Source organism: Euprymna scolopes, chromosome 10 (genome assembly GCF_053919585.1).
Source record: "Euprymna scolopes isolate OS-2025 chromosome 10, ASM5391958v1, whole genome shotgun sequence".
Taxonomy (NCBI): Eukaryota; Metazoa; Mollusca; class Cephalopoda; order Sepiida; family Sepiolidae; genus Euprymna; species Euprymna scolopes.
This window is the reverse complement of record NC_136491.1, coordinates 66,443,231-66,469,898: the sequence shown is the minus strand read 5'-3', so window position 1 is coordinate 66,469,898 and position 26,668 is coordinate 66,443,231. Positions and strand designations below refer to the sequence as shown.

General features: G+C 33.2%; 1 protein-coding gene across 4 annotated transcripts in view; it reads left to right on the top strand.

Moving 5' to 3' along the window:
• The window catches only part of LOC145286037 (uncharacterized), a 56,622-nt gene extending 31,105 nt beyond the window's left edge, over window positions 1-25,517 (top strand). For all 4 annotated transcript variants that reach the window (XM_080134661.1, XM_080134664.1, XM_080134663.1 and 1 more), the window contains exons 2-3: window positions 16,157-16,874; window positions 24,509-25,517. In XM_080134661.1, coding sequence (XP_079990787.1) covers window positions 16,157-16,874; window positions 24,509-25,503 — 1,713 coding nt within the window. In that variant the 3' untranslated portion in view covers window positions 25,504-25,517. The remainder of the gene's footprint in view (window positions 1-16,156; window positions 16,875-24,508) is intronic.
• The last annotated feature ends 1,151 nt before the right edge of the window (window positions 25,518-26,668 follow it).

Sequence of the window (26,668 nt, the reverse complement as noted above, 5' to 3'; positions counted from 1 at the left end):
GCAAATAATTACTCTCTTTATGGTTCCTTTTTTTTCTTTTTGAAATCAATATACAGTTTTAGTTTATCACAAAAGGGAAAAAGAGAATCAAAAATAATGAGTAATTAAACATAATAGTCTTCTATGTTTGTGTGCGTGAAAATAAAGGGAAGAAATTCAATTCATAGGAGATATAGAAGTCATCCATATGAACATAATTAACACTAGTAGTAATAATAAAAAAAAAATCCATATCTTGCGTTATTATTACTACAGGATGACCCCCGCAAAAAACGGGCCCCAACTCTAATTAGGCCCCCATTTCTTAGTGTTTTGTCTGAATGAAATGAAACTTTGGTCATAACTAGTTTATTATATTCAAAACATCACATCAAAACACTAGGGTTTTTTGCCTTTTTTTCTCCGTAGTAATATTAATGCTTTTATTGGTCATCACACTGCATCTATTTTTGCAGTCAGTATATTACTAAATAATCCAATAAAATAAAATGTCACAAATAATAAAATCTATTTTCTTCTGTACTAACATGATTAGTAGAAGCACATGGGACGAGTAGAACGCTGCATATGGGCACCTTTTAGCTTTTTCCAAGCAAAGTTTATTTTGCACGCAATATGAAACATGTTGCTGCTTTCCCTAACTCATGCCATCACTTGGCAGGAGGCAAAATAATACCATTTGAGATTAAAAGATCTGGACTCAATTCCTTTTCTTTAACATGTGTCAAACCAATCTATCTTACATTCTTGTGTTCCTATGTTGCTGAACTGTTAAATAAAGTTAGATTAATATATTAATATTCGTGTGGAGGGTTTTACTCTTATTTTCATTTGTTTTTGAGTGCTCTAATACAACAATTCCATCAATAACTTTCATTTATTTTTTTAAAGATTACATACTCTGATTAACTTAACAAACCATACATTTATTTCAGCTTTGAAATTTTCAATAAATGATATCTTTATGTATTAAAAATTTTATAGCCATTTATCCACAGTCAGTATTTTATGTGATTACATATGATGATGCACCAGGTAATCATAATTTGTTTACAAGTTAGTTTAATTTGCTCACCAAATCTCTTCTGGATTGTGCCAGTTTTCTACCAGGCAACGCCAGTACATGGGTTCATCTAGTTTATGATATAATATAGAAACTCAGGTGAAATAAATTTGGTGGGTTAGAATTGTTCGAACATGTTTTTTTCCTCACATACACACACCTACATGTACGCACGCACACATGCACACACACACATGTACATATATTCACGTTCACGTACATATACTCACATTCACGTGCATACACACACGCTAACATACACACATGTACGCACACATACGCAACGTCACTTCCCTTTAAAGGAAATCCAGACATGCGCAGTCAGAACACTGACCCCAGTATAAAAGCCAACAACAAGGTTCAACTTCCTCTTTCTTCCCTTTTGCCTTGATTCGTCAACCAGACAAGTTCGCGTCCACAGCTTGTGGTCTAAAGACACTTCCACATGGACGACTGCTACCATGCACGCACGGCTTTATTGAGGTCAACCTCTTCTCTCTTTCTTTTTCTACATGCGGGACTGCCCTTTCTCTTTCCCCTACTTTATTCCTCTTTTTTCCACGCACGTAGTCGTCAACAACTGAACTGAACACGTGTTCCACCTAAACCATTTATTTTCAACAGAAAATAAACAACATGTTTATTTATTCAGCAATTGAGTTTTGTTTCCTTCCTTCCATTCATTTCATTATTTTCTTTTGTAGCGAGTTAGGATTATTATATTCTGGTCCGCAACAGAATCCTCTTTCAGAATGAAATTTTATTGGATCAACGAGAGTGAAGTGTTTTTAGATAAAAGTATGTTTGCTGACTCACTGGAAATTTTGCCTTGTGTAAAAGATCCTAAATGTTATTTCTTTTGGCCTGTTACAAAAATGACTTTGACACAAAGGCACACTTTACTCCACAGCCACCACTTTTATTTGCCTAGTTATGCAGTTCAGATTGATATTAAATTGTTGACATGTTTTAATAAGTTGGCAAATCATCAACGTGTATGTTACATGTTTTTAGACCTCGTAAATTTGCTGTCATCATAAATGACCTGTAGAAAAAAAAACTTTGCCCGTTATCATGTGCTTATCTTGGCCGCAGGCAAAGAAAAATGAAGGGTCAAGTTAAACACTGACTCAAATTGCAGCATGCGCTGTAGTTTTTTTTTTTACTGACCCCATTTCTTATTTGCCAACCTTCACACGCTTGGCATATATACGACTGCTCTGCGTGTCCAAGAAAACATACACTAATAAAACATACACCAACGTTTCAGAAATTTATTTGACAAACACATTATCATATGCAAATAAATATCATAAATAACAATGAAGGATGGTTGCAGATTTTGTGGACAACACAGGTGTCCTGTTGCCTAGATACCAGGGATAGGCCAACTTAAGCACTGATCAACTTATCCCACCCTACCCCACATATCATTACTTGCTTGGTTAAACAAAGACAGAATAAGGAAAATAAAGCGCTTGATAAAAAATTAGTCACAAAATAAAATACAACGGATTTTATATTATTAAAATTTTATTCATTTATTTTTTATTTTATCGAAATTTTAATAATTTACTAGTTGTACTTACCTGGTGTTGCCCGGGAATCTTTTTACTTACAGTTTTGTGTTGCTTTTTTTAAATCAGATTTTGAAAGTAAATTTAATTATTAGCACATTACTATTAGATTATTAATGTGTAACTTCCAAAATTTTCAATCTTTTAATATGTGATCATTTGCTAAGGACTTTAAAGCCAGTTTAAATGATTATTCAACAGTTTAAATACTTTCAAATTCCTTATAAATTTCGAAAGATCACAAAAGTAATTAATTCTTATTTTTTTAAGTGTTGACAAAATATTAAAATGGTTGATTTATTTATGAAATGTATTTTAGTAATTTTAATTTTGTAATTAAATTATTTTATTGCATTTTTATTTCAATAATACAAAAAATAATTTGATGTATAATTATCAAAATTATGTTGATACCAAAAATACACACATGTGAAGTTGTCGCATGAATTTAATAATTTAACTTAATACATTTTGATTTTCTGAGAATTTAAAATTTAAAAGCCAGAAACTGTTTTGTATTCAACAGTTGAAATGTTTATAAAAAAAACTTCAAAATTTCAAAGGATTTTTTTTCAACAATTAGCAGAAAATATCGGGCTTGTAAACCAAAAAGCATTCTGGTTAAGTTAATTTAGTTATTAAATTATTTTGCTTAAATATGATTTTAAAATGTCCTTTTATTTTATGCTGTTGTATTCTTTATTAAAAGGGAAAAAAAGATTAGCCCTTGTAAAAAAAAAATTAAAAGGGTAAATAATGTGAAGTGATTTTATAATTGTTTTAATATAGAGAAAGAGTAAGATCTTGAAGTGAGGTGCTCGCTGGGCAAAACAACAAACAGCTCACTTAAAATTAATTTTTCAAAAACATTAATAAGAAAACAAATATTTAGAAAAATTAATTAAAAACAAATAATCAGACTTGGCTTGTTATAAGAGGTGTAAATTTATTTGCCCTGGTGTATCACACTCGTGTTTATTTTGAGTCCGAAAAAAAAAGAAGAAATCCTTCCTGACTGGTCAAATGTTTTTGGCATTAAGTTGGAAAGAAACGATAAATTAATTTTCTTTAGAAAAGCCGTTCGGGTAAGGAGCAGAGTGAATAAATACGAAGAATGTTTTTCTTTTTTTTTGTGTGGTTTCACCATTGGAACCGGCACAGGGTGTGTCACGCATGAGCGACAGAGTGTGGCAGTAACACGTCTTACTCCTCTGATGTTCGCGAGCAAAAAGAGAATGAGAGACTCCTCGAATTTAGCGCCACGGCTTTTTTTTGGAGCTCTCCGGAAACGGTGAATGTTCAATTTCACTGTCAGAATTAGTTTCGGGGTAGACGCTACATACCCCCCTACTAGACAGTATGTCGAACAAAAGAAAGTGGAAAAGTCACTGGGTATACACAGCAAATCGGTGAGGACGTTGCACTGATCTGCCCGATCTGGTAGAAGTTGTAATTACTGGTGAATCGAAGTTTCCGTTCTGAACTGCAGTGTTTTGTGTCCGTTTGCGTGCTAGCACATCGTCATCCAGAATAGCTTTCTTCAGGCGATCAACACTGACTGAATCTCGTCTTCCGTCAATGTCGATAACGAAGAACTTTGAGTAGCGTTTCAATACCTTAAAGGGACCGGAATACGGTGTTTGCTGTCGAGCTGTGCCTCCATCGCTCCGAACAAACACATGAGTCCACGATTGTATGTCTTTGGGGATGTGAGTGCGTGTGTTCTGTGTTCTCGGGGCAACGTTAAAAGGTTTCGCCAAGTATTCCCTCACACGAGAGGTATAACTTGTTGGGTCAGGCATGCGTGTAGGAGTGGTCGGTGCGACCATCTGTCCAGGGAGAGTCAGCGTTGTGTTCCGTAAATCATTTCGGCAGGCATAAAGCCAATATCTGCTTTTATGGTGCATCTGATGCCTAATAGAATGAAGGGGAGGTACTCTGTCCACTTGTTAGGGTCGGAATGTGCTCTAATAGCTGCTTTCAACTGACGGTGCAGACGCTCAATCATGCCGTTTGCCGCCGGGTGGTACGAGGTAGTCCTTATGTGTTTGCTTCCCAGTAGGCGAGACAACTCAGAAAAAAGATAGGAATCGAATTGTCTGCCCCTATGGGTTGTGATGGTGTGAGGCACACCATAACGCGATATCCAATGTGTAACCAGGGCTCGGGCAACAGTTTCTGTGGAAATATCTGCGATGGGGATGGCTTCAGGCCATCTAGAGAATCTGTCGATGCAAGTCAATAAGTATGTACAGTTTCTCGAATGTGGGAGTGGACCCACTAAATCTATGTGAACGTGTTGAAATCGTGCCTCAGGGGTTGCGAAGGTAGCAAGGGGACTTTTAATATGCCTCTGTACTTTCGATTTCTGGCAAGGGACGCAACTCTTGGTCCATTCGCGAACGTCTCGGTTAATGGCTGTCCAGATGAAACGAGAAGTCACCAGCTTCTGCGTGGAACGAATGCCAGGATGTGACAAGTTGTGTAATTGAAAGAAGACAGCTCGCCTATGCTTAAGGGGTACATAGGGGCGTTCATGACCGTTCGAAACATCGCACCATATCGTCTCGTTGAAACAAGGTACTGGGACTTGCTTGAAAGTTAGATTTTCGGAGTGATGTAAGCGATTTAGTTCTTTGTCATCCCGTTGATCGATGGCGATCTGGTGGAGGTCGATCTCGTCAATCGCTTGAATGGCATCGATGTGCATTCTTGACAATGCATCGGCAACTACGTTCTCCTTCCGTTATACTTGATATCCGCAGTAAATTGTGATATGAAATTCAAATGGTGAGCTTCCCTGGGTGAATGTTTTTCGGGCTTGGCAAGTAAAGCATGCGATAACGGCTTGTGATCCGTAAAAAGCATGAAAGTGGATCCTTCCAACATGTAACGAAAATGTTTAACTGCGCAGTATGCGGCCAAAAGTTCCCTGCTGAAAGTGCTGTATTTGGTTTCAGCGTGCTGAAGACGCCTTTAGAAAAAAGCTAGTGGTTGCCAAGTATTATCTACTAATTGTTGCAGTGCACCTCCAATGCCAACGTCGGATGCATCGACGGATAAAGCTAAGGGTGCATCTGGACGGGGAAAAACCAACATTGTCGCTTCTGTTAATGCCTGCTTGACCTTATCGAAGGAACGTAATTCCGTTTCGCTTAATGTAATCGTTTAATTTTTTTTGTTTTTATTTCTGAGTATGTCGGTTAATGGCTGCACGATTTCAGCACAATGGGGCACGAAACGTCGATAAAAATTAATTAAACCGAGGAACTCTCAAAGTTTACGAAGTGAAGTGGGAGCTTGGTAATCGACTATAGATTGGACTTTCTCTGGAAGGGGACGGATACCTTCTTTGTCGATTAAATGGCCGAGAAACGAAAGTGAAAAAACTCCAAACTCGCATTTTTGGGGGTTAATAATAACGCCATAATCTGTCAATCTGTGAAATAACTGCTGCGGATGCTGTAAGTGTTCACGTTCTGTTGCACTTGCCACGAGGAAATCGTCGATATATGCATAGATGAACGGTAGTCTTCGCAAAACTGCGTCGATAAAGCGTTGAAAAAATTGCCCTGCATTACGTAATCCAAAGGGCATGCGTAAGAATTCGAAAAGGCCGAAAGGAGTTGTGATCGCAATCTTAGAAACATCCTCTGGGTGTAGGGGAATCTGGTTGTATGCGCGAACAAGGTCGATTTTGGAGAACACTGTTTTTCCGTGAAACGAGTTAGAAAAGTCTTGCAGGTGCGGAATAGGGTAATTGTCCGGAGTAGTGCGACTGTTAAGTGCGCGGTAATCCCCACAAGGACGCCATTCGCCAACTGATTTTTTTGGCACCATGTGGAGTGGCGATGACCAGTTGCTATTAGAGGGTCGAATAATGCCTAAATCCAACATGTGCTGAACTTCTTGTTTAGCCGCCCTTAAACGATCGGGTTTAAGTCTGCGCGGACGCGCGCTCACAGGCGGTCCCCTTGTTTGGATATGATGAGTGACATCATGTTTAACTTTGTCACCGTTAAATGTAGGACGAGTTAATTCCGGGAAACCTCGCAGCAAATCTGTATACGGATCCGTGGTGTCTTTACATATAACTGGGCTGATCTCGGTCGACCCACTGCCACGGCTTTTTTTGTCTTTTTTTTGGAGCTCTCCAGAAACGGTGAATGTTCAATGTCACTGTCAGAATTAGTTCCGGGGTAGACGCTACAATCTCTTTGCAGGAGAGGTTATACCATAAAGGCAGCCTGCAAACAGCCACAATAAAAAATGACACGTAATTTGTCTCCTTTTTCAAAATGTTGTATGAATTGAAAAATATTGATATTAAAATAAACAAATTTTAAGATATTTGTAATGTGACGGAAGTATAATTAAAAAGATTTAAGCTTTCAATATGAACTAGTCTGATAGATATAAAAAGTAAGTTTGCTGTCTACCCACCCACCCTAAAACTGGTCGTCGCCATAAAAAAAAATGCATTGCTTAAAATTCAATTTCTGAACCGGTAAACATGACTAATTTTTCTTTTCTTATTTATTTATTTATTTTTTTTTTTCAATATTCCATGCTATCCACTCACTTAAACTTTTTGTTTCCAAATTTCCGCCTCACAAGTCAAACTTGTTAGCAATGTATTTATACAACAGAGAAATTGAAAAATGTGCATCTGCTTTCTAGCATTCATTACTTTTGGAAAATGATTTTGTATGTTTTGAAATTAATTTGAGAAAAAAAAATCGAAAATTATTCTTCCAATTAAATACAATTAATATTTTATTCATTTATTGTAAAACAAATTAATTAGTAAAATAGATTAGTTTTCTCATCATACCTACTGCATACACGGTTTCTTAATGTTTGAGGAAACTCTGTCTAATTCTATGCTTATTTAATTAGAATAGAGCAAAACTTTATTAAAGTATGATACTTAATATTCTCATCAATGCGGAGGGTGTAGAAATACCTGATGTAGAAACCAGGCACATGTTTACCCCTCTTGGAGTGATGGACCCATAGATCTTGTCAGGTTAGCCATCTAGGAGAAAGAAAACTCTGATATTAAAACTGGGGGAGAAAGACCCCTTCAGTCATGGTCGATAACCTTCCTAAAGCTGGTGACTCGAATAAAATCTTCGGTTTGCAAACCTAAATTGCTTAAGGAGTAGATAGGCATTGCTTATTGCCGGCTTTCACTTTTTTGTTTATTAGTCAGAGGTACTATAACAGGGACCCACTGGAGCCACCCTGCTTGGTCTTGTGTCCTGAATGCCATTCCCCTATCACCAAATTTTTTCTTTCTTTCACAAATTGAGTAAATTGGGTTTGCTTGCATGCCACTTGTGCTCACTCGACTGGTCTGAGCTGGTCTTGTCTTGGACGTTGAGGGTACCAGATTGGCAATTTGTCTGGCTGCTGTTTCCAACTGACAGCACAGGAGCCCTAATTCTTTGGTAGCACATAGTGGATGCTCTATCATCAGTTGTATACTATCAGGATAGTTGTAATGCCATCGCACGCATGGAAAGGGACCCTGCTGCTATCTCTTGTGGGCTTTCACGAGGCCACAACTTCTTTGGCAGGACTCGACTAATGGACCTCTTGCGTGTATAGTTGACATCAAAACTGGCCCATGTTGCCCATCACTCTTTCCCTAACCTGAAACAAAGCATAATGAAATAAAATGACACCCCTAACAAATACCAGACCACCACCCAAACAAAACTAATTCACCTCCTCCCTTGAGGCTCGCATTCACAAATATCCATGGGTTTAGAAGTAATCTAGATGATGTAGAATCTTACGTCTTAGTAAACTCCTCAGATATCTTAGCATTAAGTGAAACAAACTTATACTCCTTAATCCCCTCTAACTACTTTAACATGACAGGATACCTCCCTCTCTGCCATAAGGACTCTGATAGATATATGCATGGACTTGGAGTCTATTTTCAAAGCATTCTCTCCTTAACTGGAGAGCAACATCTGGAATCAGATGACCAAGCCTTTATGTGTTTTCGACTTTCATCACTGCGTTAGTTATGTTTTCTCTACTGTTCTCCCTCGTCAGGATTGTACCCTAATCGGTCATGTCTCTGATAGTATAAATGCAGCATTCTCCTTAGATAGTAACACTCAAATACACGTGTTTGGTGACTTTAAAAAATTGGCTTGATTTCTCAGGGTGCACAGATGCAGCTAAACGCTCTACTTATAGCTTCTTTATAGCCCATTCCCTCACACAGACAGCCATGTTCCCAACCTCTCAGATAGTGACCAGCAGCAAGCTTCACTTCTAGACTCATTCCTTACCACAGTACCTGAGGATTGTGTAATCAATGTCCACAGTCCACTCGGGAATGCAGACCACCTAGTGATATCAGTAGATGTCGCACTTAAATCCCAACCCCAAAGTGAAGAGCCATTGCTCAAAACGGCAAAGTACTACAGAAGGGCTGACTGGGAAGCCACCAGAAAACAGAGATGCCTCATGGACCAATATCTTTTTTCTCCCTGCTGAACAATGTGTCAATGAGACAACTGAATGGTGCAAAGTGGGCATTAAAGCACATGTTCCCACACGGAAGTATTATAGCAAGCCCCACTCACCCCCATGGTTCATTACAAATTGTGCTGCTGCCATTGCACAAAGACAGCATGCACTCTGCCAGTTCGTATATCATAAGTCGAATAAGCAAAAATTTATAGATGCTAGAAAACGTTGTAAGAGAGAAAAAGTCACAGCCAAAAGAAGGCATGATGAAATAACCAGGGAACGCATAGAATCGCAGAAGATAGGAACTCGTGATTTCTGAAAATTTATAATGGTATATAGTGAATAAAGGGCAATCTAATTCTGCCACTATCCAACAACCATGGCAACCAAAAAGGCGGAACTGCTTGCTCGGCGATTCACCTCCAACTCCACCCTAGAACCAACAAACAACTCCACCCTAGAACCAACAAACAACTCCACCCTAGAACCAACAAACAACTCCCAAATTTCCTATGTGGATGGAAGCCACAATTGATAATATGAAAGTCACCTCATGATTGTGATGTCATAAAACAGACACCTTGAAGGTGTGTGGGCCTGTTAAGAAATACTCAACTGAGCTATCCCTTGTACTTTCCAAACTCTAGAACAAATGCCTTGCTGAATCTTGCTTCCTTAATAGCTGGAAGATGTCTTCTGTGGTACCAGAGTACAAGAATTCTGGCGAAAGGACTGATTTTCTCGATTATCGCTCTATCAGTCTCCTCCCCATCTTCGTTAAAAACTTTGAAACCTCAATTGAACACTAATCCACTACCTTGCATAAGCTAATCTTCTGACAAACAATACAGATTTAGACAATGCTGTTCTACTGCAGATATTTTAACAGTCATCTCTGAATGCATATATTGTGCACTGGATAAGGTGGATGAAGCCAGAGCTGCAACCCTCAATATATCCAAGGTCTTTGACATGAATGGCTGCTAATGAAAATTAAATCATATGGTATAACTGAATAAATACTAAATATAATTAAATCCTTCTTAGATAATAGGACTACCCAGATTGTCATTGATGGACGTTTCAGCATAACATTAATGCGAGAGTGCCTCAGGGGTCGAACGATTTATTGTGAAAGTTTAAAAGTAAATTGTATGTTATTAAATGTATTGTATATAAACAAAGTATTTTAATGAAATAATTTAAAAAGTGAACATTTATTGTTTTAATATAATCAAAAGAAAACATTTTAAATAGGTTAACCATAAGAATAATCTTGCTATGAAAAGTACCAAGTGTGTAAACCAAAATCCTTTGCAACATTTAATGGAGACAATATACTAAGTAGTTTACAAACACATTTTTTCTTAAGCAGCCAGTGCTAGTTAGGGCACAAGCAGAGAATGGTATTAATCTAACAAAATTCCTAGCTGGTGTAATTATTATCAGAAAAAAATGTAAGTAAACAAAATTATATTTGGGTTAATAAAATAGTGGAAGAACAAAAGAAGTCACAAAGGAGTTACTATTTATCAAGGCTTGGAGGCTACTCAAGGATAAGAGTTAATGAGTATATAATAGTCAATGTAATCGTTGGTAGTGAAAATTTGGTAAATTGGATTACTTAAGGGAACGGCTCAATAAGAATTTGTTCACATTGAACTTGAAGACAACCATATTGTAGTCAGCTAAAAAGCAGCAAAACAGAAGAGAATTCCCCAAATGTGCAGTTCTAAGAAAAAAGCTTTGTTCATGGAATCTATGTTTAGCTTTAGGCACAGATAAAGAGTGGGGGAAATTATTGAGAGTGTTTTCAGCTAGATGAGTGTTTTTTGCGAAAGTTTGGTGAGGGAAGACCATAGATTGGAGCTCAGACGAGCACATATCATGAAAATAGCGATAAAGCAGAGTCAGGCTCGCAACATCTCTTTTGTGATGTGGCAACAGTACTCCATCCTTGGACGTACTTGGCTCTTATATAGGTAGAGAATTGCATCAGGAGTGAGATATCTACTGGAGCAATAGAATGATCCCATCATTTTTCCAGCGACCTTGGCAACAGATTTGATGTATGTGTTCCATTTCAGATCAGGAGTAAAGGTCAGACCCAAAACCTTGTCAAAACATGGAGCCTCCACAAGACGAGAGCCATTTATTTCAATTGATGCTAGACGGGGATCAGAATGTTGATGATGTAAAGATGGAAGCTTGGTTTTAGATGCATTAAAATTAACCAGCCACCTCTTTCCCCGATTGTACTATGTGCTCAAGATCAGAGAAGAGAGAATCAGAGAGAACTTGGTCGTTTATAACCTTTTAAATTTTGCCATAAATGGTAGTGTTGTCAGCATAAATGTATACAATTGATCTTAGGATGTGATTTGGGAAATCATTGATGTAGATCAGGAAGAGAGTTGGACCCAGGATGGACTCCTGAGGGACTTCAACATTAATACTGTGAGCTTCTGATTTCTGCCCATCAACTCTCATGAACCTATCTTTGATTTTCTGCCCATCAACTCTCATGAACCTATCTTTGATGAACCTATGATTTAATAATTGAGAAGACATTTCCAGCTATACCACAGTTGGAGATCTTGTGAAGTAGACCTTTATGCCATACCCTATCAAAGATAATCCTGAGATACAACCGTTAGCACATCTGCTGTAGCATGTCACTAAGGAGATTATTTTTGTTGTGGTGGTTGACTACTTCTTCATTTAATACAGATTCCAGCAACTTACTCATGATGCACAGGAGACTTATTAGTCTGTAAAGTAATTAGAAAATAGTTAGAATCCAGTATCACTTTGTCAAATCCATTGGTATTTGGGTCTAACTTTAAAAATTGGCCAAGATAATTTTATATGTTAGCTGAATGATTTGTAGATTAATTTGTTTTGTTGGTATAAATTATGTAAATAGATAGTTTGTAAACTATAGATGTTATTTAACCGATAGCTGGGAATCTGGCAGATTTATCCCAAGAAGGCTGAAAATCACCTCAAATAGAAAATAAGGCCAGCTTTAGTGTATATCAAGTCACCTATATGACACAAATTGTGAAAGAATGTACCTGAGTGTATGGGCAGCTTGATCCTCCCTAAAGCGATCTAGATCAGAATGAACCTGGAAGCATGTTATCCAAGATCCCCCTCCTCCCCACAAAAAAAAACTATCTGGGTCAGAATGGACATGAAAGCATGAGTGACTCAAGATTACCGCTTCCCCTTCTCACAAAATAATCTCGGTTGGAATGAATTTGGGAGTATTAGTTACTCCAGACACCTCCAAAACTCATTTTATTTTCTATTTCGGATGATTTTCAGTTTATTCTGGATCAAATCAGATTTTCTATTCTGCATCCATTGTAAGTAATCATTAATTGATATTTTTGGCTCATTTTATTCGCACAAATCAATCTCCATGAAATCAAACTCCATGAAAAAAAAAATATTTCACTCAAATTGATGAAAATTGCAAAAATCTTTTTTTTAATTTTTACTCAAAATTCACAAAAAGTTAAATTTAATGATTATTTACATGAATCGTATTTATGAACCCAGGAAAATTTTAGTTTGTCCTCCAGGGTTCTGAAAATGACCTTCACATTGTAAATCAATACAATTTTTTTAGTAACATTCATTAATTTTAACCTCAAATTAATCAACAGTTTTACTTATATGCTTCAAGTGGTTCTTTGTTTATTAATATTTTTCGAAGACAATTAGTGAAAATTGAGTTTTGCAAAAAAAAAAAAAAGAAAGAAAAAAAAAGAGACCCAAGAGTTATAATTGTAACAAAAGGGAGGTAAATCTTTTCTGAAAACTGAAAATCTTTGGTCAATTTAGCAAAACTTAATTTTCACTAATTGTGTTTGGAAACTGAAACAACAAATTCTTGACAAAATAACAGTTTAAAATATTAACAGTGAAGAAAAATAAAAAAAATAGTTTTATATTTTTATTTTATTTTTACAATACTAAAACTCGTTTAGTTCTTTTATGTAACATTCAGTATATTTTCTTAAGAGTAAATAGAAAAGGTTAAAAAGAATAACATTCTAATTATACTTTTTAACGTTTTAACAGACCCAAACCAAATAAAAATAGAAAAGAAATTGTAAAGATTTTCAAACAAAAAAGATTCGATAAAGACATAAAAAGTGAAAACAGATTTCTTAGATGTAACTTTCGACCTATAAAAGAGAACATAACAATTTAGGAAACAAGATAACCTACTACACACACACTTCCTCAAACAATTCACGCATTATAATCAAACAAATTTAACAATTCATCAGCCACAAATTATCTAATAACTAATTGAATGAAACTATCTTCAACAAAATTAGAAGGGTTCTTCTCCATTATTGTAGCGAAATTCGAAAATTGAAATTCAATGGGATCCACTTAATTGTCATGTCACAGTAATTAACATATCCAGAAATTATGAAAAACGATAAAGTAGAAAATTAATTATTAATAAAAGCAGTTTTTGAAGACAATTAGCAAAAATTAAGTTTTGCTAAATTGGCCAAAGATTTTCAGAAAAGAGTTACCTCTCTTTTGTTACGATTCGAACTGTTTTTTTTTTTTTTTTTTTTTTTTAAACTTAGTTTTCTTTTTTTCTTTGTTGAATATGTTCATTGGCCTTTTGGGCAAGATCAAAGTGTAGTATCTGTTCTTCAGATGCTGCACTTCATTTTCTTGTTCTCTTTCGGTGGAGGAGAAATCCTTCACGACTGAGACAATTTTTATTTTTGTACCTTTTCTCCACGTTAAAAAACGACCCTGGTGTCTAACTCTGTCCCGTGGGGAGGCATTGTAAATAGGTACGGTACAATAACGGAGAAGAACTATTCATGTTGTGATTATTGCAGGGGGAGACAACTCATATTTTGTTAATCTTTAATTTTAATCATCTTTTATAGACGATTTCCATTAATTCTTTTAAGAGGATTAGGATCATCTAAAATCATTAGAAATCAGCAAACATTAGGATTATCCGAGATCAACAAATAAAGTGTGAAAAGCTTAAAAGTGGTTGATAAATTTACTCACTTAAAATAGATTTTTGTTACTAAAAAAATATTCTAATCCAACAAGAAAGTAAGCTGTGATTTATTTGTTTCTCCATCTCTCTGTTCGGGATGCAATTAAAAAAAAAGTTCTCTACCAAAACCAAACAACTTTTTCAAAAATCCAATGCTGTCATGCATTTTCTATTAGGGATTTTACAATAATATTGTGAGGACTGTGTTTGTGCCAACTATCTATAAACATCAGATACAGTGTTTCTCTTGATTTATGTAGGCCTTGAAATGATGCAAATTAAAAAAATAAATGAAAATGTTAATCTGAGGTTCAGGGTTGCGATCAAGAGTATACATGATCGGGGAAGTGTCATCATTTATTCCAGAGCAATATTAATTATAAAAAATATTACAAGTGTTCAAAAGGAATTTATAAACTTTTTCATATAAAAGATATTTTTTTATTTTTTTTATTTAATCATAACTAATTTTTTCATTTATTATCAACCCATCATCATCATCATCATCATCATCATCATCATCATCATCATTTTAACATTCGTTTTCATTTCCATACATCATAAAACTGTTTTATTCTGTGGAAGACAAACTTTTTCAAGCCGCCTGATGAGGACTTGTGGTTTTAACCAACCATCTGTTTGAAACATTAGCATGTCCAGTGTTACGATCATGTAAATTTGTCTATATCAATAAATATATATATACAGTTCCCTTGGGGTGGGGGGGGGGCATCATTGTGTGAAGGAAATAATGATTATGGAGTTAACTTTTATATAAGCAATATTGCCTGAAGAGGTCTCGTTACTTGTAACCTGCTGACCGAAACATGCTCATGAATGTGTAATGATATATTAATGCTTATGTAAAACAAATAAAAAAGTATATATATATATATATATATATATATATATATATATATATATATATATATACCCTCACCTTAACTTACATTCTCATCTCCACAATTCCAACTAATCACAAATAACATAAATTAATGTGCTCTTAACTATATTCTAATTTTTAAGTATTTAAATATATAAAAAGAAATCTTATTACATAGATATCTGAAAATATATTTATCTAGATCCCTTAAACAAAATAAAAAGATATATATGACCAATAATTAAGTCAAATACCAATACACACAGACCTGCTGATAAATATATACATAGACGTAATTAGACCAAAATTTATAGAATTAAATAAAATACAATGACCCACATGATCTCATACAGGAATCACAACTTAAACATTATGGAGATAGCAAACCTATAATGATCCATCCACTTGATTTAATAACTCTTTAGACCAGTGTTCTATACTGAAAAGAATAATTCCCCTCTTTTATTGAATATCAAGCATAACCTTCAAACCATAGAAAAAAATGCACCCTAAAGTAATAAGCTCTAATATAATAACCCCTTTTGTTTCAAACAAACACAATCCAATAAAAGATATATAGATATAGCACAGACTGATCTATAAATAACAGTTCAAACTATAACCTCTAAATATGAATACACTATAAAGAGGGATAAACATGCAATCTCTGTGATTAGGAATATTAAGTTGTAATTAAATAATAATAAATGATAATTAAGCTCCAAATAACCATGTAAACATCCATGATAAACATGGTACTTCCTGCAAAAGCTTAAAACAAAACACTAGATGATAAAAGTGATGATCATCGCCACCTCTTCTTTTTTTTTTCTTTTTTCAAATTTTCTTCTTTCTGTGAATCATTTGAAGAATTAAGATAGGTCCTAAGGAACTTTTCTAAACAGTAAAAGCCTACATGTGTTAATGAAGTCACAGTAAATCTGTGGAATATATAGTTTTTGAACAAATGATTTGTATTCCAGCTTGTGAATTCTTACAATCGAGCACTTTATTGATGTTTTAACATAACTTGCAACTAAAAAAGGCAATTGTTATAGATAATAATATTCTTTTTCATTCAGATATCTCCCTTGTCAAAAATGGGTCACAGAAGAGGAAAGAAAAAGAAATTTCAGAAGCAGGCAAAGAAACCTATACAAGGAAAGATATTTCTGTTTCCTTTTTTGGAGAATAATAAAACAATTGATTCTATCAAGAAGCAATTCCGTGTCATGTTAATTATGAGAGGAATCCCGGGTTCAGGTAAAAGTACTCTTGTCAAGAAGATTGTAAAGATCTACCAAAATGCAGTTATCTGTTCAGCAGATGACTATTTTATAGAGAATGGTCAGTACATATGGTCAGTAGAAAGACGTTATTATGCTCATCAATATTCCATGAAACTTGCAGAAAAATGCTGTGAAATGAACTGTCCCTTGGTGATAATTGATAACACTAATATCACTGAGGCTGAAGCTAAATTTTATTTTCAGATTGCTTTAAAATATTCTTATGTAACCATTCTCGTAATACCCCAAACACCATGGCGATTTGATCCGGTTCAGCTTGAGAAACATGGAAAACACAATGTGCCATTGAAGTCTTTAAGAATAAAGTTAAAACTCTTCCAAGATATAATTCCTGAGTTTTATGCTTGGTTTATTGGTCATCGGGATGCAAAAGCATTAACAGCACTGGCTGTTCAACATTTTCAAGACTGCTTAAAATATTTTCCACAGTTAAAGGTTGAAATATCAAAACTTCATCTTGAAGAGCAGAAATTGGATAATAAGCAAAAAGGTTTGTATCTTTCTTTTGTTTTTGATTGATGCCATCCTTGTCGTTACCAACATGTGTGCATCAAATATGCAGACAGTAATGAGCTCATTTCTATATTGATAAAAATATAAGTTCATTATTTGGATTCTTCGGACTACTCTTATCATCAATGTTATTTTCACAATGTTTCAATCGATGTAACCTCTGACCTTCTTCAGGGGTATCTTGTCCACAAGTATAAAGTACTTGTTAAAATTCAGTTGTAAAAGTTACACTCTTCTGGAGGTAGAAAGTCCAATCCTCAGTGCGGACGACAATACTCAAAATAAAATTGTGAATTACTTTAAAATTTCTACCCAGTCATGGCTGACAGAACAAGAGCATGTTACTCCCATGGATTAAATAAAAAGTTCCGTTCAAGATTCCTGAGTTCAGTAGACCTGAAGAAGGTCAGAGGCTACATCAAGCGAAACGTTGTGAAAATAACACTCAAGATGAGAACAGTAATATGAAGAATCCGAATAATATAAATAATCAATGGTCATCTCAAAAATTCAGAAATATAATTTATTCATGTGTGTATTTCTCGCACAAATGTAACTTTGAATTGAATTTTTTTATTAATTGAATATTGATTGAAATACAAAATGTAATAGCATAAATGAAATAAAAATTTGAAAATCGTATTTAAAAAGAAATATTACAAAATTAAATCCACCAGAATGCATTTTGGTTTCATCATAAAGAAATCTGCTATATTAATCTTTTCTTAATAGTTGAAAAAAATTATTCTGTGCTTTCAAAATTTGAAAGCATTTTAACTATTGAGTAAAATGTTATTTCTACTTTAAAAACTCTTGTGAAATCTTCAATTATTAATTGATTGAAAGTTTTGGAACCATTTACATCCCGTAATTTTATAAGCAAAAATTAAAACAAAATAAACATGATAAAATTACTTATAGTTTTATAACAATTTGGTTTATTTAATAGTTTAATGAGCAAATGATACTATAATTAAATTTATCTTTCAAAATCCTATTTAAAAAAAAATTGTACAAATAAAAAAATGAAATTAAAATGACTTTTGAGCAATAAGTTAATTTTAGTTAATTATTAAAAATAATAAGTTAGTTTTAGTTAATTATTAAAAAATGTAATGTACAATTTCTTCATTTTTTTTTTTTTTTTTACAATCTTATCACTAAAAACACTTCATTAGTATTTAAATCGGTTAATTTCTGAAATGGCTGCTCCAATAATAATAAATTTTTAGAATATCATTAAAAAACAATTAATTTTTTGTTTGCTATAAGAATATTATAGATTTCAACATTATAATTTTCTCTGTGAGAATATGACAACACAGAATGCTCATTATTTCAGTATTTGGATGAGTGAAGCATCCAAAATAAGAGTCGCATAAAAAATGAACCTAAAATATATATTTTTTTAATCATGTTTTACTGAAAAAAATAATGAAAAGAAATTCTCAAAATTGTGTTAAAATATACATTTCATGACAGATTTAAAGACTTGAAAGAATGCTATGGAGGGTAAACGTCTGAGAAATCAGTGTAATGATGAGTGTTAGAAAGCCTTAATAAACATGAAAGTTTCTCTGCTCGGTTTGTGGGAAGGGGGTTAGGCGTAACTAATTTTTTTGAAGTACCTGTAAGCAATAGGTACATGAATGACATAACGGGCAGTTTGGGAGATGATAACCAGTTTGTGTGCACAAGGTTTAAAACAATGAATTTACGTTGTTCAAAAGTTTTGTTACCATGGTGATAGCATTTGAGTATGGAAAGGAGCTGGTGCTAGTATGATTACAAGAATCAGGAATAGATGAACAGGGAATATCTGTCATTACTAACCAGCAAAGTATTACCACTGTCAATTAAGAGAAGAGTCTGTCAGACATTTCCACATAATGTGATTATGTATGGAAATGAAACCTTGTTAGTAAGGGTTGAAGACATGTATTGCATGGATAGAAATGATATGAGAATGGATCTGTAATGTAAGTCTTAGACAATCTTAGAGGGAGATTAAATGTACACAATAGAGGGAGATGTATCCAGAACAGGAGACTTTGTTGGTATGGTCACATTGAAAGCGAACTCGGTTTAGTAGATGTAGAACATCTGAGATAGTAGGGTTAGCTAGCAGGAAAAGACCACAGAAAGCAGTGATGGGTTAGTTTGGAAATACATTTCTAAAAGTCACTGAATGCATGTGAGTATGTAAAACAGATGTAAAACCAAATATTATGATACAATACAGTTATTTACTGGACATAAAATTCCAATGAAATTAAAAAAGTTGGAAATGTATATAAAGGAAAAATACAATGTCATTTAAATATAATGTATCTTCATGAATATGTATTGCCTTTTGTGACAGAGGTTGGCATACCACCTCCCCACCCCCAAAAAAACGCCCAAGGAAGGGATTGCAACCAAATATCGCCCTGATACAGGAATAGCAACAGAGGCAGTACAGAATAATATAGTAGAACCGGAAACTATGGAATTAAGTAGTTGATAAGCCCCAGAAGTTTTATTACAATTCTAAAGATGTTTTCATTAAATCAACAAAAGGAATGAAATTTTAAAAAGGTTTACAAGCAAAAGATTAGAAACAATGTCAGCAGTACTCAACATAGGATATGTGCAAATTGTCACAGGTTGCAGTGGTCGAAAAATGTTAATAATTAGACAACGCATGGTAACTGTATGTAACATTGAAAGGCAAACTGATTGACCGATCGATTCGTTATATAATCATGACAGATTTTGCCAAATTAACAGTCTTTCTTTGTGAGCCGCGAGAAGGATCAGACAGTGAGTGGAGTTAGCAAGCTGCAGTGGTGAGAGGCGATTGACATCAAGAGAAAAGAGAAGTTGAGAGTTACATGTCAGAGTTATCAGCCTTAACTGTTTCCTAAGTGCTTTATGTTTTAAAACACACATGCCAAAATTTTTTATAGAAACATATCAAAATTGTTTATATAAACATATCAAAATTCTTTATATGAACATAACAAAATTATTTTTTATATAAACGTATCATAATTTTTTATATAAACATATTAAAATTATTTATATAAACATATTAAAATTGTTTATATAAACATGAAAATTTTTTATATAAACATATCAAAATTCTTTATTTATATAAATATTTATACATAAAATTATTTTTTATATAAAAATATGAAAATTTTTTATACAAACATATGAAAATTTATTATATAAACATATCAAAATTTTTTATATAAACATAAAATTATTTTTTATATAAACATATGAAAATTTTTTATATAAACATGAAAATTTTTTATATAAACATAAAATTATTTTTTATATAAACATATGAAAATTTTTTATACAAACATATGAAAATTTTTTATATAAACATGAAAATTCTTTATATAAACATACAATTATTTTTTATATAAACATATGAAAATATTTTATATAAACATATCAAAATCTTTTATATAAACATATCAAAATCTTTTATATAAACATATGAAAATTTTTTATATAAACATATGAAAATTTTTTATATAAACATATGAAAATTTTTTATATAAACATATCAAAATTCACTCATTGTCGTTCAGCTTTTGAAAAATACTGCTTCTTGTTATTGTCATCTTCTAATCTTTAATTCTATCACCAATGCCTATAGCCGCTTGGCTATAGGCATTGGTGATAGAATTAAAGATTAGAAGATGACAATACCTACACCTCAGTCGAAGTTAAATCTGCTTTATGATAAAATAACGCAATGTGGCAGAGGGCAGATCCAACCCAACTGACCAGATAAACATACTGCAGACACTCAGGGAGCATATGACCAATTACTCCTGAGTTCAGTTTAAGCCGAGTTAACACCTCGACCCAAGAGGAAAATAGCAAGGGTTGAGGTACGCAGAGTACAGAGTGATGTTAAACTTTTCAACAGTATTGTTTAAACAATCTGTTTGTGCTTCACAGTAGATATTAATAAAAATGGTTACCCATTTAAAAACAAAAAATAAACTAAAAATGTCAAATTATTTATGGAAACATTTTTTTGCAAAATCGTATTTTATTTTTATGAGACCTAGACACACACACACACACACACACACACACACACACACACACACACACACAGAGAGAGAGAGAGTCTCTGTTTCTCAAACCAGACATTTCAGAGGACAGAAGTATATACAAGTAGATGAACAGCCAAAAAAGGAATTCTTTTTGTGAAATGATAGAAAATAATTAATGTCAATACAATCCACTATATTGAGGATATCTTAAGGCAAGTTAACAATAATGATGTTTGTGGAATATTTTTGATAAAATATAGTAAAAAACAAAACAAAAAAGAAACAGAATAATTATTAGAATGTATGAATATATAAAATAATATAAACGTTTTGAGAAGTAATTTATATATTAATACGATAGCGTGTGGGTTCTTTTGTGTGTCACGCTTTCTGACAAATTTGATTGGTTGAGATTTAAGAACACACACGCTATCGTATTAATATATAGATTATACTAAATGTGAGTTAATGGATTTGGTGAGTGTTCAATGAGATCCCAGGCATAAACTCCTCCTTCTTTTTGAGTAGAGGGGATGATAGTCTGATGTGTTTACTTCCGGTGATGACGTCATTATCTTCTATTGAAAAACATGCATATAATATATTTATCATGTACTACATTGACATAAGATGTCATATTCTAAAAATCACATGGATATACTGCTGATTTAAAAAATCAGGTAAATGAATCAGTGCATGCTATGAGCTAATTTGTAATATTTCAAAAAAAAATCATGTAAATATATCAAGTAATTCTGAGTTTTTTCGTCCTTAATGTCCATGAGGACAGTAATTGCAAAAATTCTTCTTAAGGAGAGGAGGATTAAAGTCACTGGAATACTGAGACTGATACTACACTCAGAAATTCATGTTGAAGTAATGGTTGCCTAATCACAGAATAGAATTATCAACCCAGACAATATATCAAACTCTGTTTTAATAATGGGAGGGTCGATAATGTGGGTTCAAATTATGAAAATTATTGTTGAAATTAGTAACATATCCAAGAATTATGAAAAATGATGAAATGTTAGTTTATTGGTTGCTGTGTTCGTAATTACATAATCAGCCCAGACAATATATCAAAGTAATTATTTTAGTAAGTGGCGGGAGACAATAATGTGGGTTAAAATTATGAAAAATGATCGTCGAAATTAGTACCATATCCAAGAATTATGAAAAATGATGAAATGTGATTTAATTGATTGGTCTATTTGTAATGTAATATTCAGCCTAGATAATATATCAATTTATTATTTCAGTAAGGAGGGCCAATAATGTGGGTTTAAATTATGACCAATGATTGTCAAAATCAGTAACGTATCCAAGAAGTATGAAAAATGATGAAATGGGAGTTAATTGATTGGTGTGTTTGTAATGAAATAATCAGCACAGACAATGTATCAAAGTTATTTTAGAAAACGGGGGGGGGGAATAATCCCAGTCAAAATTTAAACAAATGATTGTCGAAATTAGTAACATATCCAAGAATTATGAAAGATGATGAAATGTAAGTGAATTGATTGGTGTGTTTGTAATGAAATAATCAACCCAGACAATATATCAAAGTTAGTATCGTAATAAGGAAGTGGCGATACAGTTTAACAAATGGGCTAGAATAATATGATGGTGTCTTTATTCATGCTGAACGCTCGCATATGGAAGATGCCGCTGAGGAATTCTCACAGGTCTCGCTAGTATATTATTATAAAAAAAGAAAGTTTTGTTTCATATTTAGCTGCTGAATTTTTTATATTTAATATTTCTCCTATTGAGTTCTGGTAGCAGTAAGAGGACATGACTAGGAGAGTGTTATCTCATCTGACATAGACTGTAGATCAGATAAAAATGGTTTTGTAATTATTCTTACAATAATTTTTTAATAATTATTACAATAATTGTTACAAGTCTTTTGTAATGATTGTTGCAATAATTGTTACAACGGTTTTGTAATGATTGTTACAATTGTTGTTACAATAATTTTGTAATGAGTGATATAATAGTTTTGTAATTATTTCAAACCATAGTTTGAGTAACATTCTTGATTTTTGATGTTGACTGTAAAATTAGTCGAGTTCATTTCCTGTCAATTCTGTTATGTTCACTTATGCACTTTCATTTTTTATTTGTACTAATAAGTCACTCCTTATAAAGACTGTTTGAAAATAAAGTTGAATGAGTTTGTCAGTTGGACTGTAAGACAATATGGAGAGAAATAGTTATGATAGTTGTAACTGCTTCAAATTTGATTATTTAAGAGGATGGTTCAACAAGAATTTGTTTACATCGGATTTGAAAATGTAGTCTACTGGGAACTGACCCCATAAAGTAGTGTTCCACAGACGAGTAGTTCTAGGGAATAAACTTTGCTAATGAAAAATGTTGCGTGTAGTTTTAGGTACACAAAAGGAGAAAGAGAAATTATTGAAAGTAATTGTAGCTACAGAAGTTTTTATTGTAGATAGTGAGAAAATTTTCTGTTGGAGGGAATTTCAGCTACTCATTGGATTAAATACCCCTTTCCTCATTTAATGTAGAGAAGTATAAAAATAAACATATTCTCATCATGCGTGTTTACAGTTTACCTCTCCCTTCAACATACATAGTTTTCAGTCTCACGCCTCCAATTTCTCTCCACCTTTCTGAATAGCTAGAAATGCCACTGCTTATATGATTGGGAAAAGGTATAAACTTATGTTTTCTTCCAACTTTAGATGAAATAGCATCTAATATATCTTTACAATAGGTAAATTTTTGAATTTTGAAAAGCTGTGCCATTCTATCACATGTGTTAATATGCTATAAATCAAAAGCTGTGTCATTTTATGACATGTGTTAATATGCTGTTAATCAAAAGCTGTGTCATTTATCACATGTGTTAATATGCTGTTAATAAAAAGCTGTGTCATTTATCACATGTGTTAATATGCTGTTAATCAAAATCTGTGCCATTTTATTACATGTGTTAATATGCTGTTAGTCAAAAGCTGTGCCATTTTATTACATGTGTTAATATGCTATTAATCAAAAGCTGTGCCATTTTATCTCAATATGCTATCAATCAAAAGCTGTGTCATTTTATCAGCCTGTTAATATGCTGTTAATCAAAAGCTGTCATTTTATCAGACATGTTAATATGCTGTTAATCAAAAGCTGTGCCATTTTATCACATGTGTTAATATGCTATTAATCAAAAGCTGTGCCATTTTATTTCATGTGTTAATATTCTGTTAATCAAAAGCTGTGCCATTTTATTACATGTGTTAATATGCTATTAATTAAAAGCTGTGTCATTTTATCACATGTGTTAATATGCTATTAATCAAAAGCTGTGTCATTTTATCACATATGCAAAAGATGCATGTATCAAAAGATGCAAAATAAAATTATCTTGGATGATTAAACAATGGAAAAGTGAAAATTTGTAACTTCTCATCACTTTTTTCAATCCATATCAAAAGACTAAAATATTCCAATTCGTATCATTTCATCTTATGCAGAATTTCTATGTCAAATAAGTTATTTTATTCTTTATTTTTTATTTCAGAGTATGCATCAGAAAATCATTTTGATAGTATTCTAAAGGAATCTTTATTTTGTACGGTAATGAATTGTTCCAAGGGTAGATTTCCTGGTTCTATTGACTTTCATTCTCAGGATCATGTGCAAAGCTCTTGTGGTAAAGTTTTTGTTCTGCAAGTCACAAAAATTCTTGTAACCCCAAATTTTCTGTTTTGTTGTGTTGAACTAGACTCTCAGCAAATGACACTTTATCGCAAATTTGAAACGGAAAAATGTAAGAAAAGAAACAAGGAAAATATTTACAAAGTTGTTGGAAAAGATACACGAGAAGAACAGGAGTCAAATGATTCAGTATTGATGTCGAGTGGCTATACTGACGATGATGAGTTGCATCAATCATGTTTGGACAAAGTTGAAGCACAGTTGTTGTTGAGATTATCACAGATTAAACCAGGAATGGGGATGGACCAAGGAAATGTTGCAGCTCACTCATCTGGCAAATCACATTCTGTCAGTAAAGAAAAAGAAGCAGATTACACAAAAAAGATTGAACAAAAATTATCCAATGAAAACCTAATGAACTCGCAAGTTATGTCAACTACCGATGCTGCTGCTGCTGCTGCTGCTGCTGCTGCTGCTGATATTAGTGACGGCAGCGGTGGTGGTGGTGGTGGTGATGATGATGATGATAATGAATCTCATTTTTCTATTGGGGCTTTTAGAGTAGAAAATAAAGAGGACTGTAAAAAGGAAGACAATGTTCAAACTGAAATAGATGATTTAACATCACATGAAGAAAAGTTTGCAACTATTCTATTAACTCAGGCAAAAAATTATAATCAAACAGACTGTGATGAAATAATGGAACAAATTTTCAAGATGGAAAAATCAAAAGATTGCAAATCGTCTGAAAGAATTTCAACTGATCATTCTGATATTGCCTACTTTCAAAATGGCATTTGCATTATTTATTTAAAAGAAAAATTTAAAATTGAAGCCATTTTTTCAGGTTGTTATTAAAAGTTTTAAATCCTTTACAAGTTTTTGTAATTATTCAGTTTGCTTGACATGTTTGAAAGAATCATACATTTTTTGCTGTTCAAATGTGCTTTTTTTTGTTACATGAATGTGTGAGTGGTGTTGGGTTGGAGACTTCAATATTTGTCCAGTTGTTAGATTGCTTTTTCTGGAACTTTTTTCCTCCAACATATTCCTGCTATTTACATTTGGCAATTATTGCAAAAGTTCAAAACCTTTTTCACTCTTATTCTTTTTCATTCTTGACACTCAAGCACTCTAATAATTACCATCATTGGAGTCCTCATAATTTTAATGATAAAGTTAAATGTTCTCTTTGATGCTTATGGATGCTCTACATAAACGCAGAACCCACAATATTATTGCCAAACATCTAATAAGAAAAGAATATCATCATTGAATTTCTTTGAAAATGTCTGATCTTGTTTCAAGTTACATAAGCAGTTTTTTTTTTTTTCATGGAAAAGATACAAAATGCATTTGGTTAAAAATTTAACAATTGTAAAATTTCTCTTAAAACTATTATTATTGATACTCATTTTCAAATTTTTACCATGACATTTTTAAACACAACTAACGGTGGAAAAAACTCCTGTCTCAACTAATTAGTCACATTGCCGATTCTGAAAAAACACTTATATTTTGATCGGCTTATTCTCACATAAAACTCAACTCTCTAATCAAGTGAAGGAGAAATATACATTTGGAGTTTTCAGATTTGTTTTGAAAACTAATGAAATGCATTGTTCCTGTGTTAATAAGGTAACAACAACAGCAATAGATTTAACGTATAACTGTTGCTACTTTTAGCAGTAAATAACAACTTAAGAATACATATATATGTATTTTTATTTCTTACATAGGCATCACCATTTATCCTCGAGTGGCCTCTGGGCCTTGATAAGAGTTAAAGTGTACAGTAGTTAATAGGATAATATCGTAGTAATCATTAGTAGTAGAAATTTGGTAAATTGGATTACTTAAGGGGATGGCTCATCAAGAACTTGTTTATGTTGGACTTGAAGATGACCATATTGTAGTCAGTTGGAAAGCAGGGAAACGAAAGAGTTTCACAGGTGTGCAGTTCTAAGAAAGAAGTTTTGTTTATGGAATCTATGTTTAGATTTAGGCACCGATTAAGAGTGAG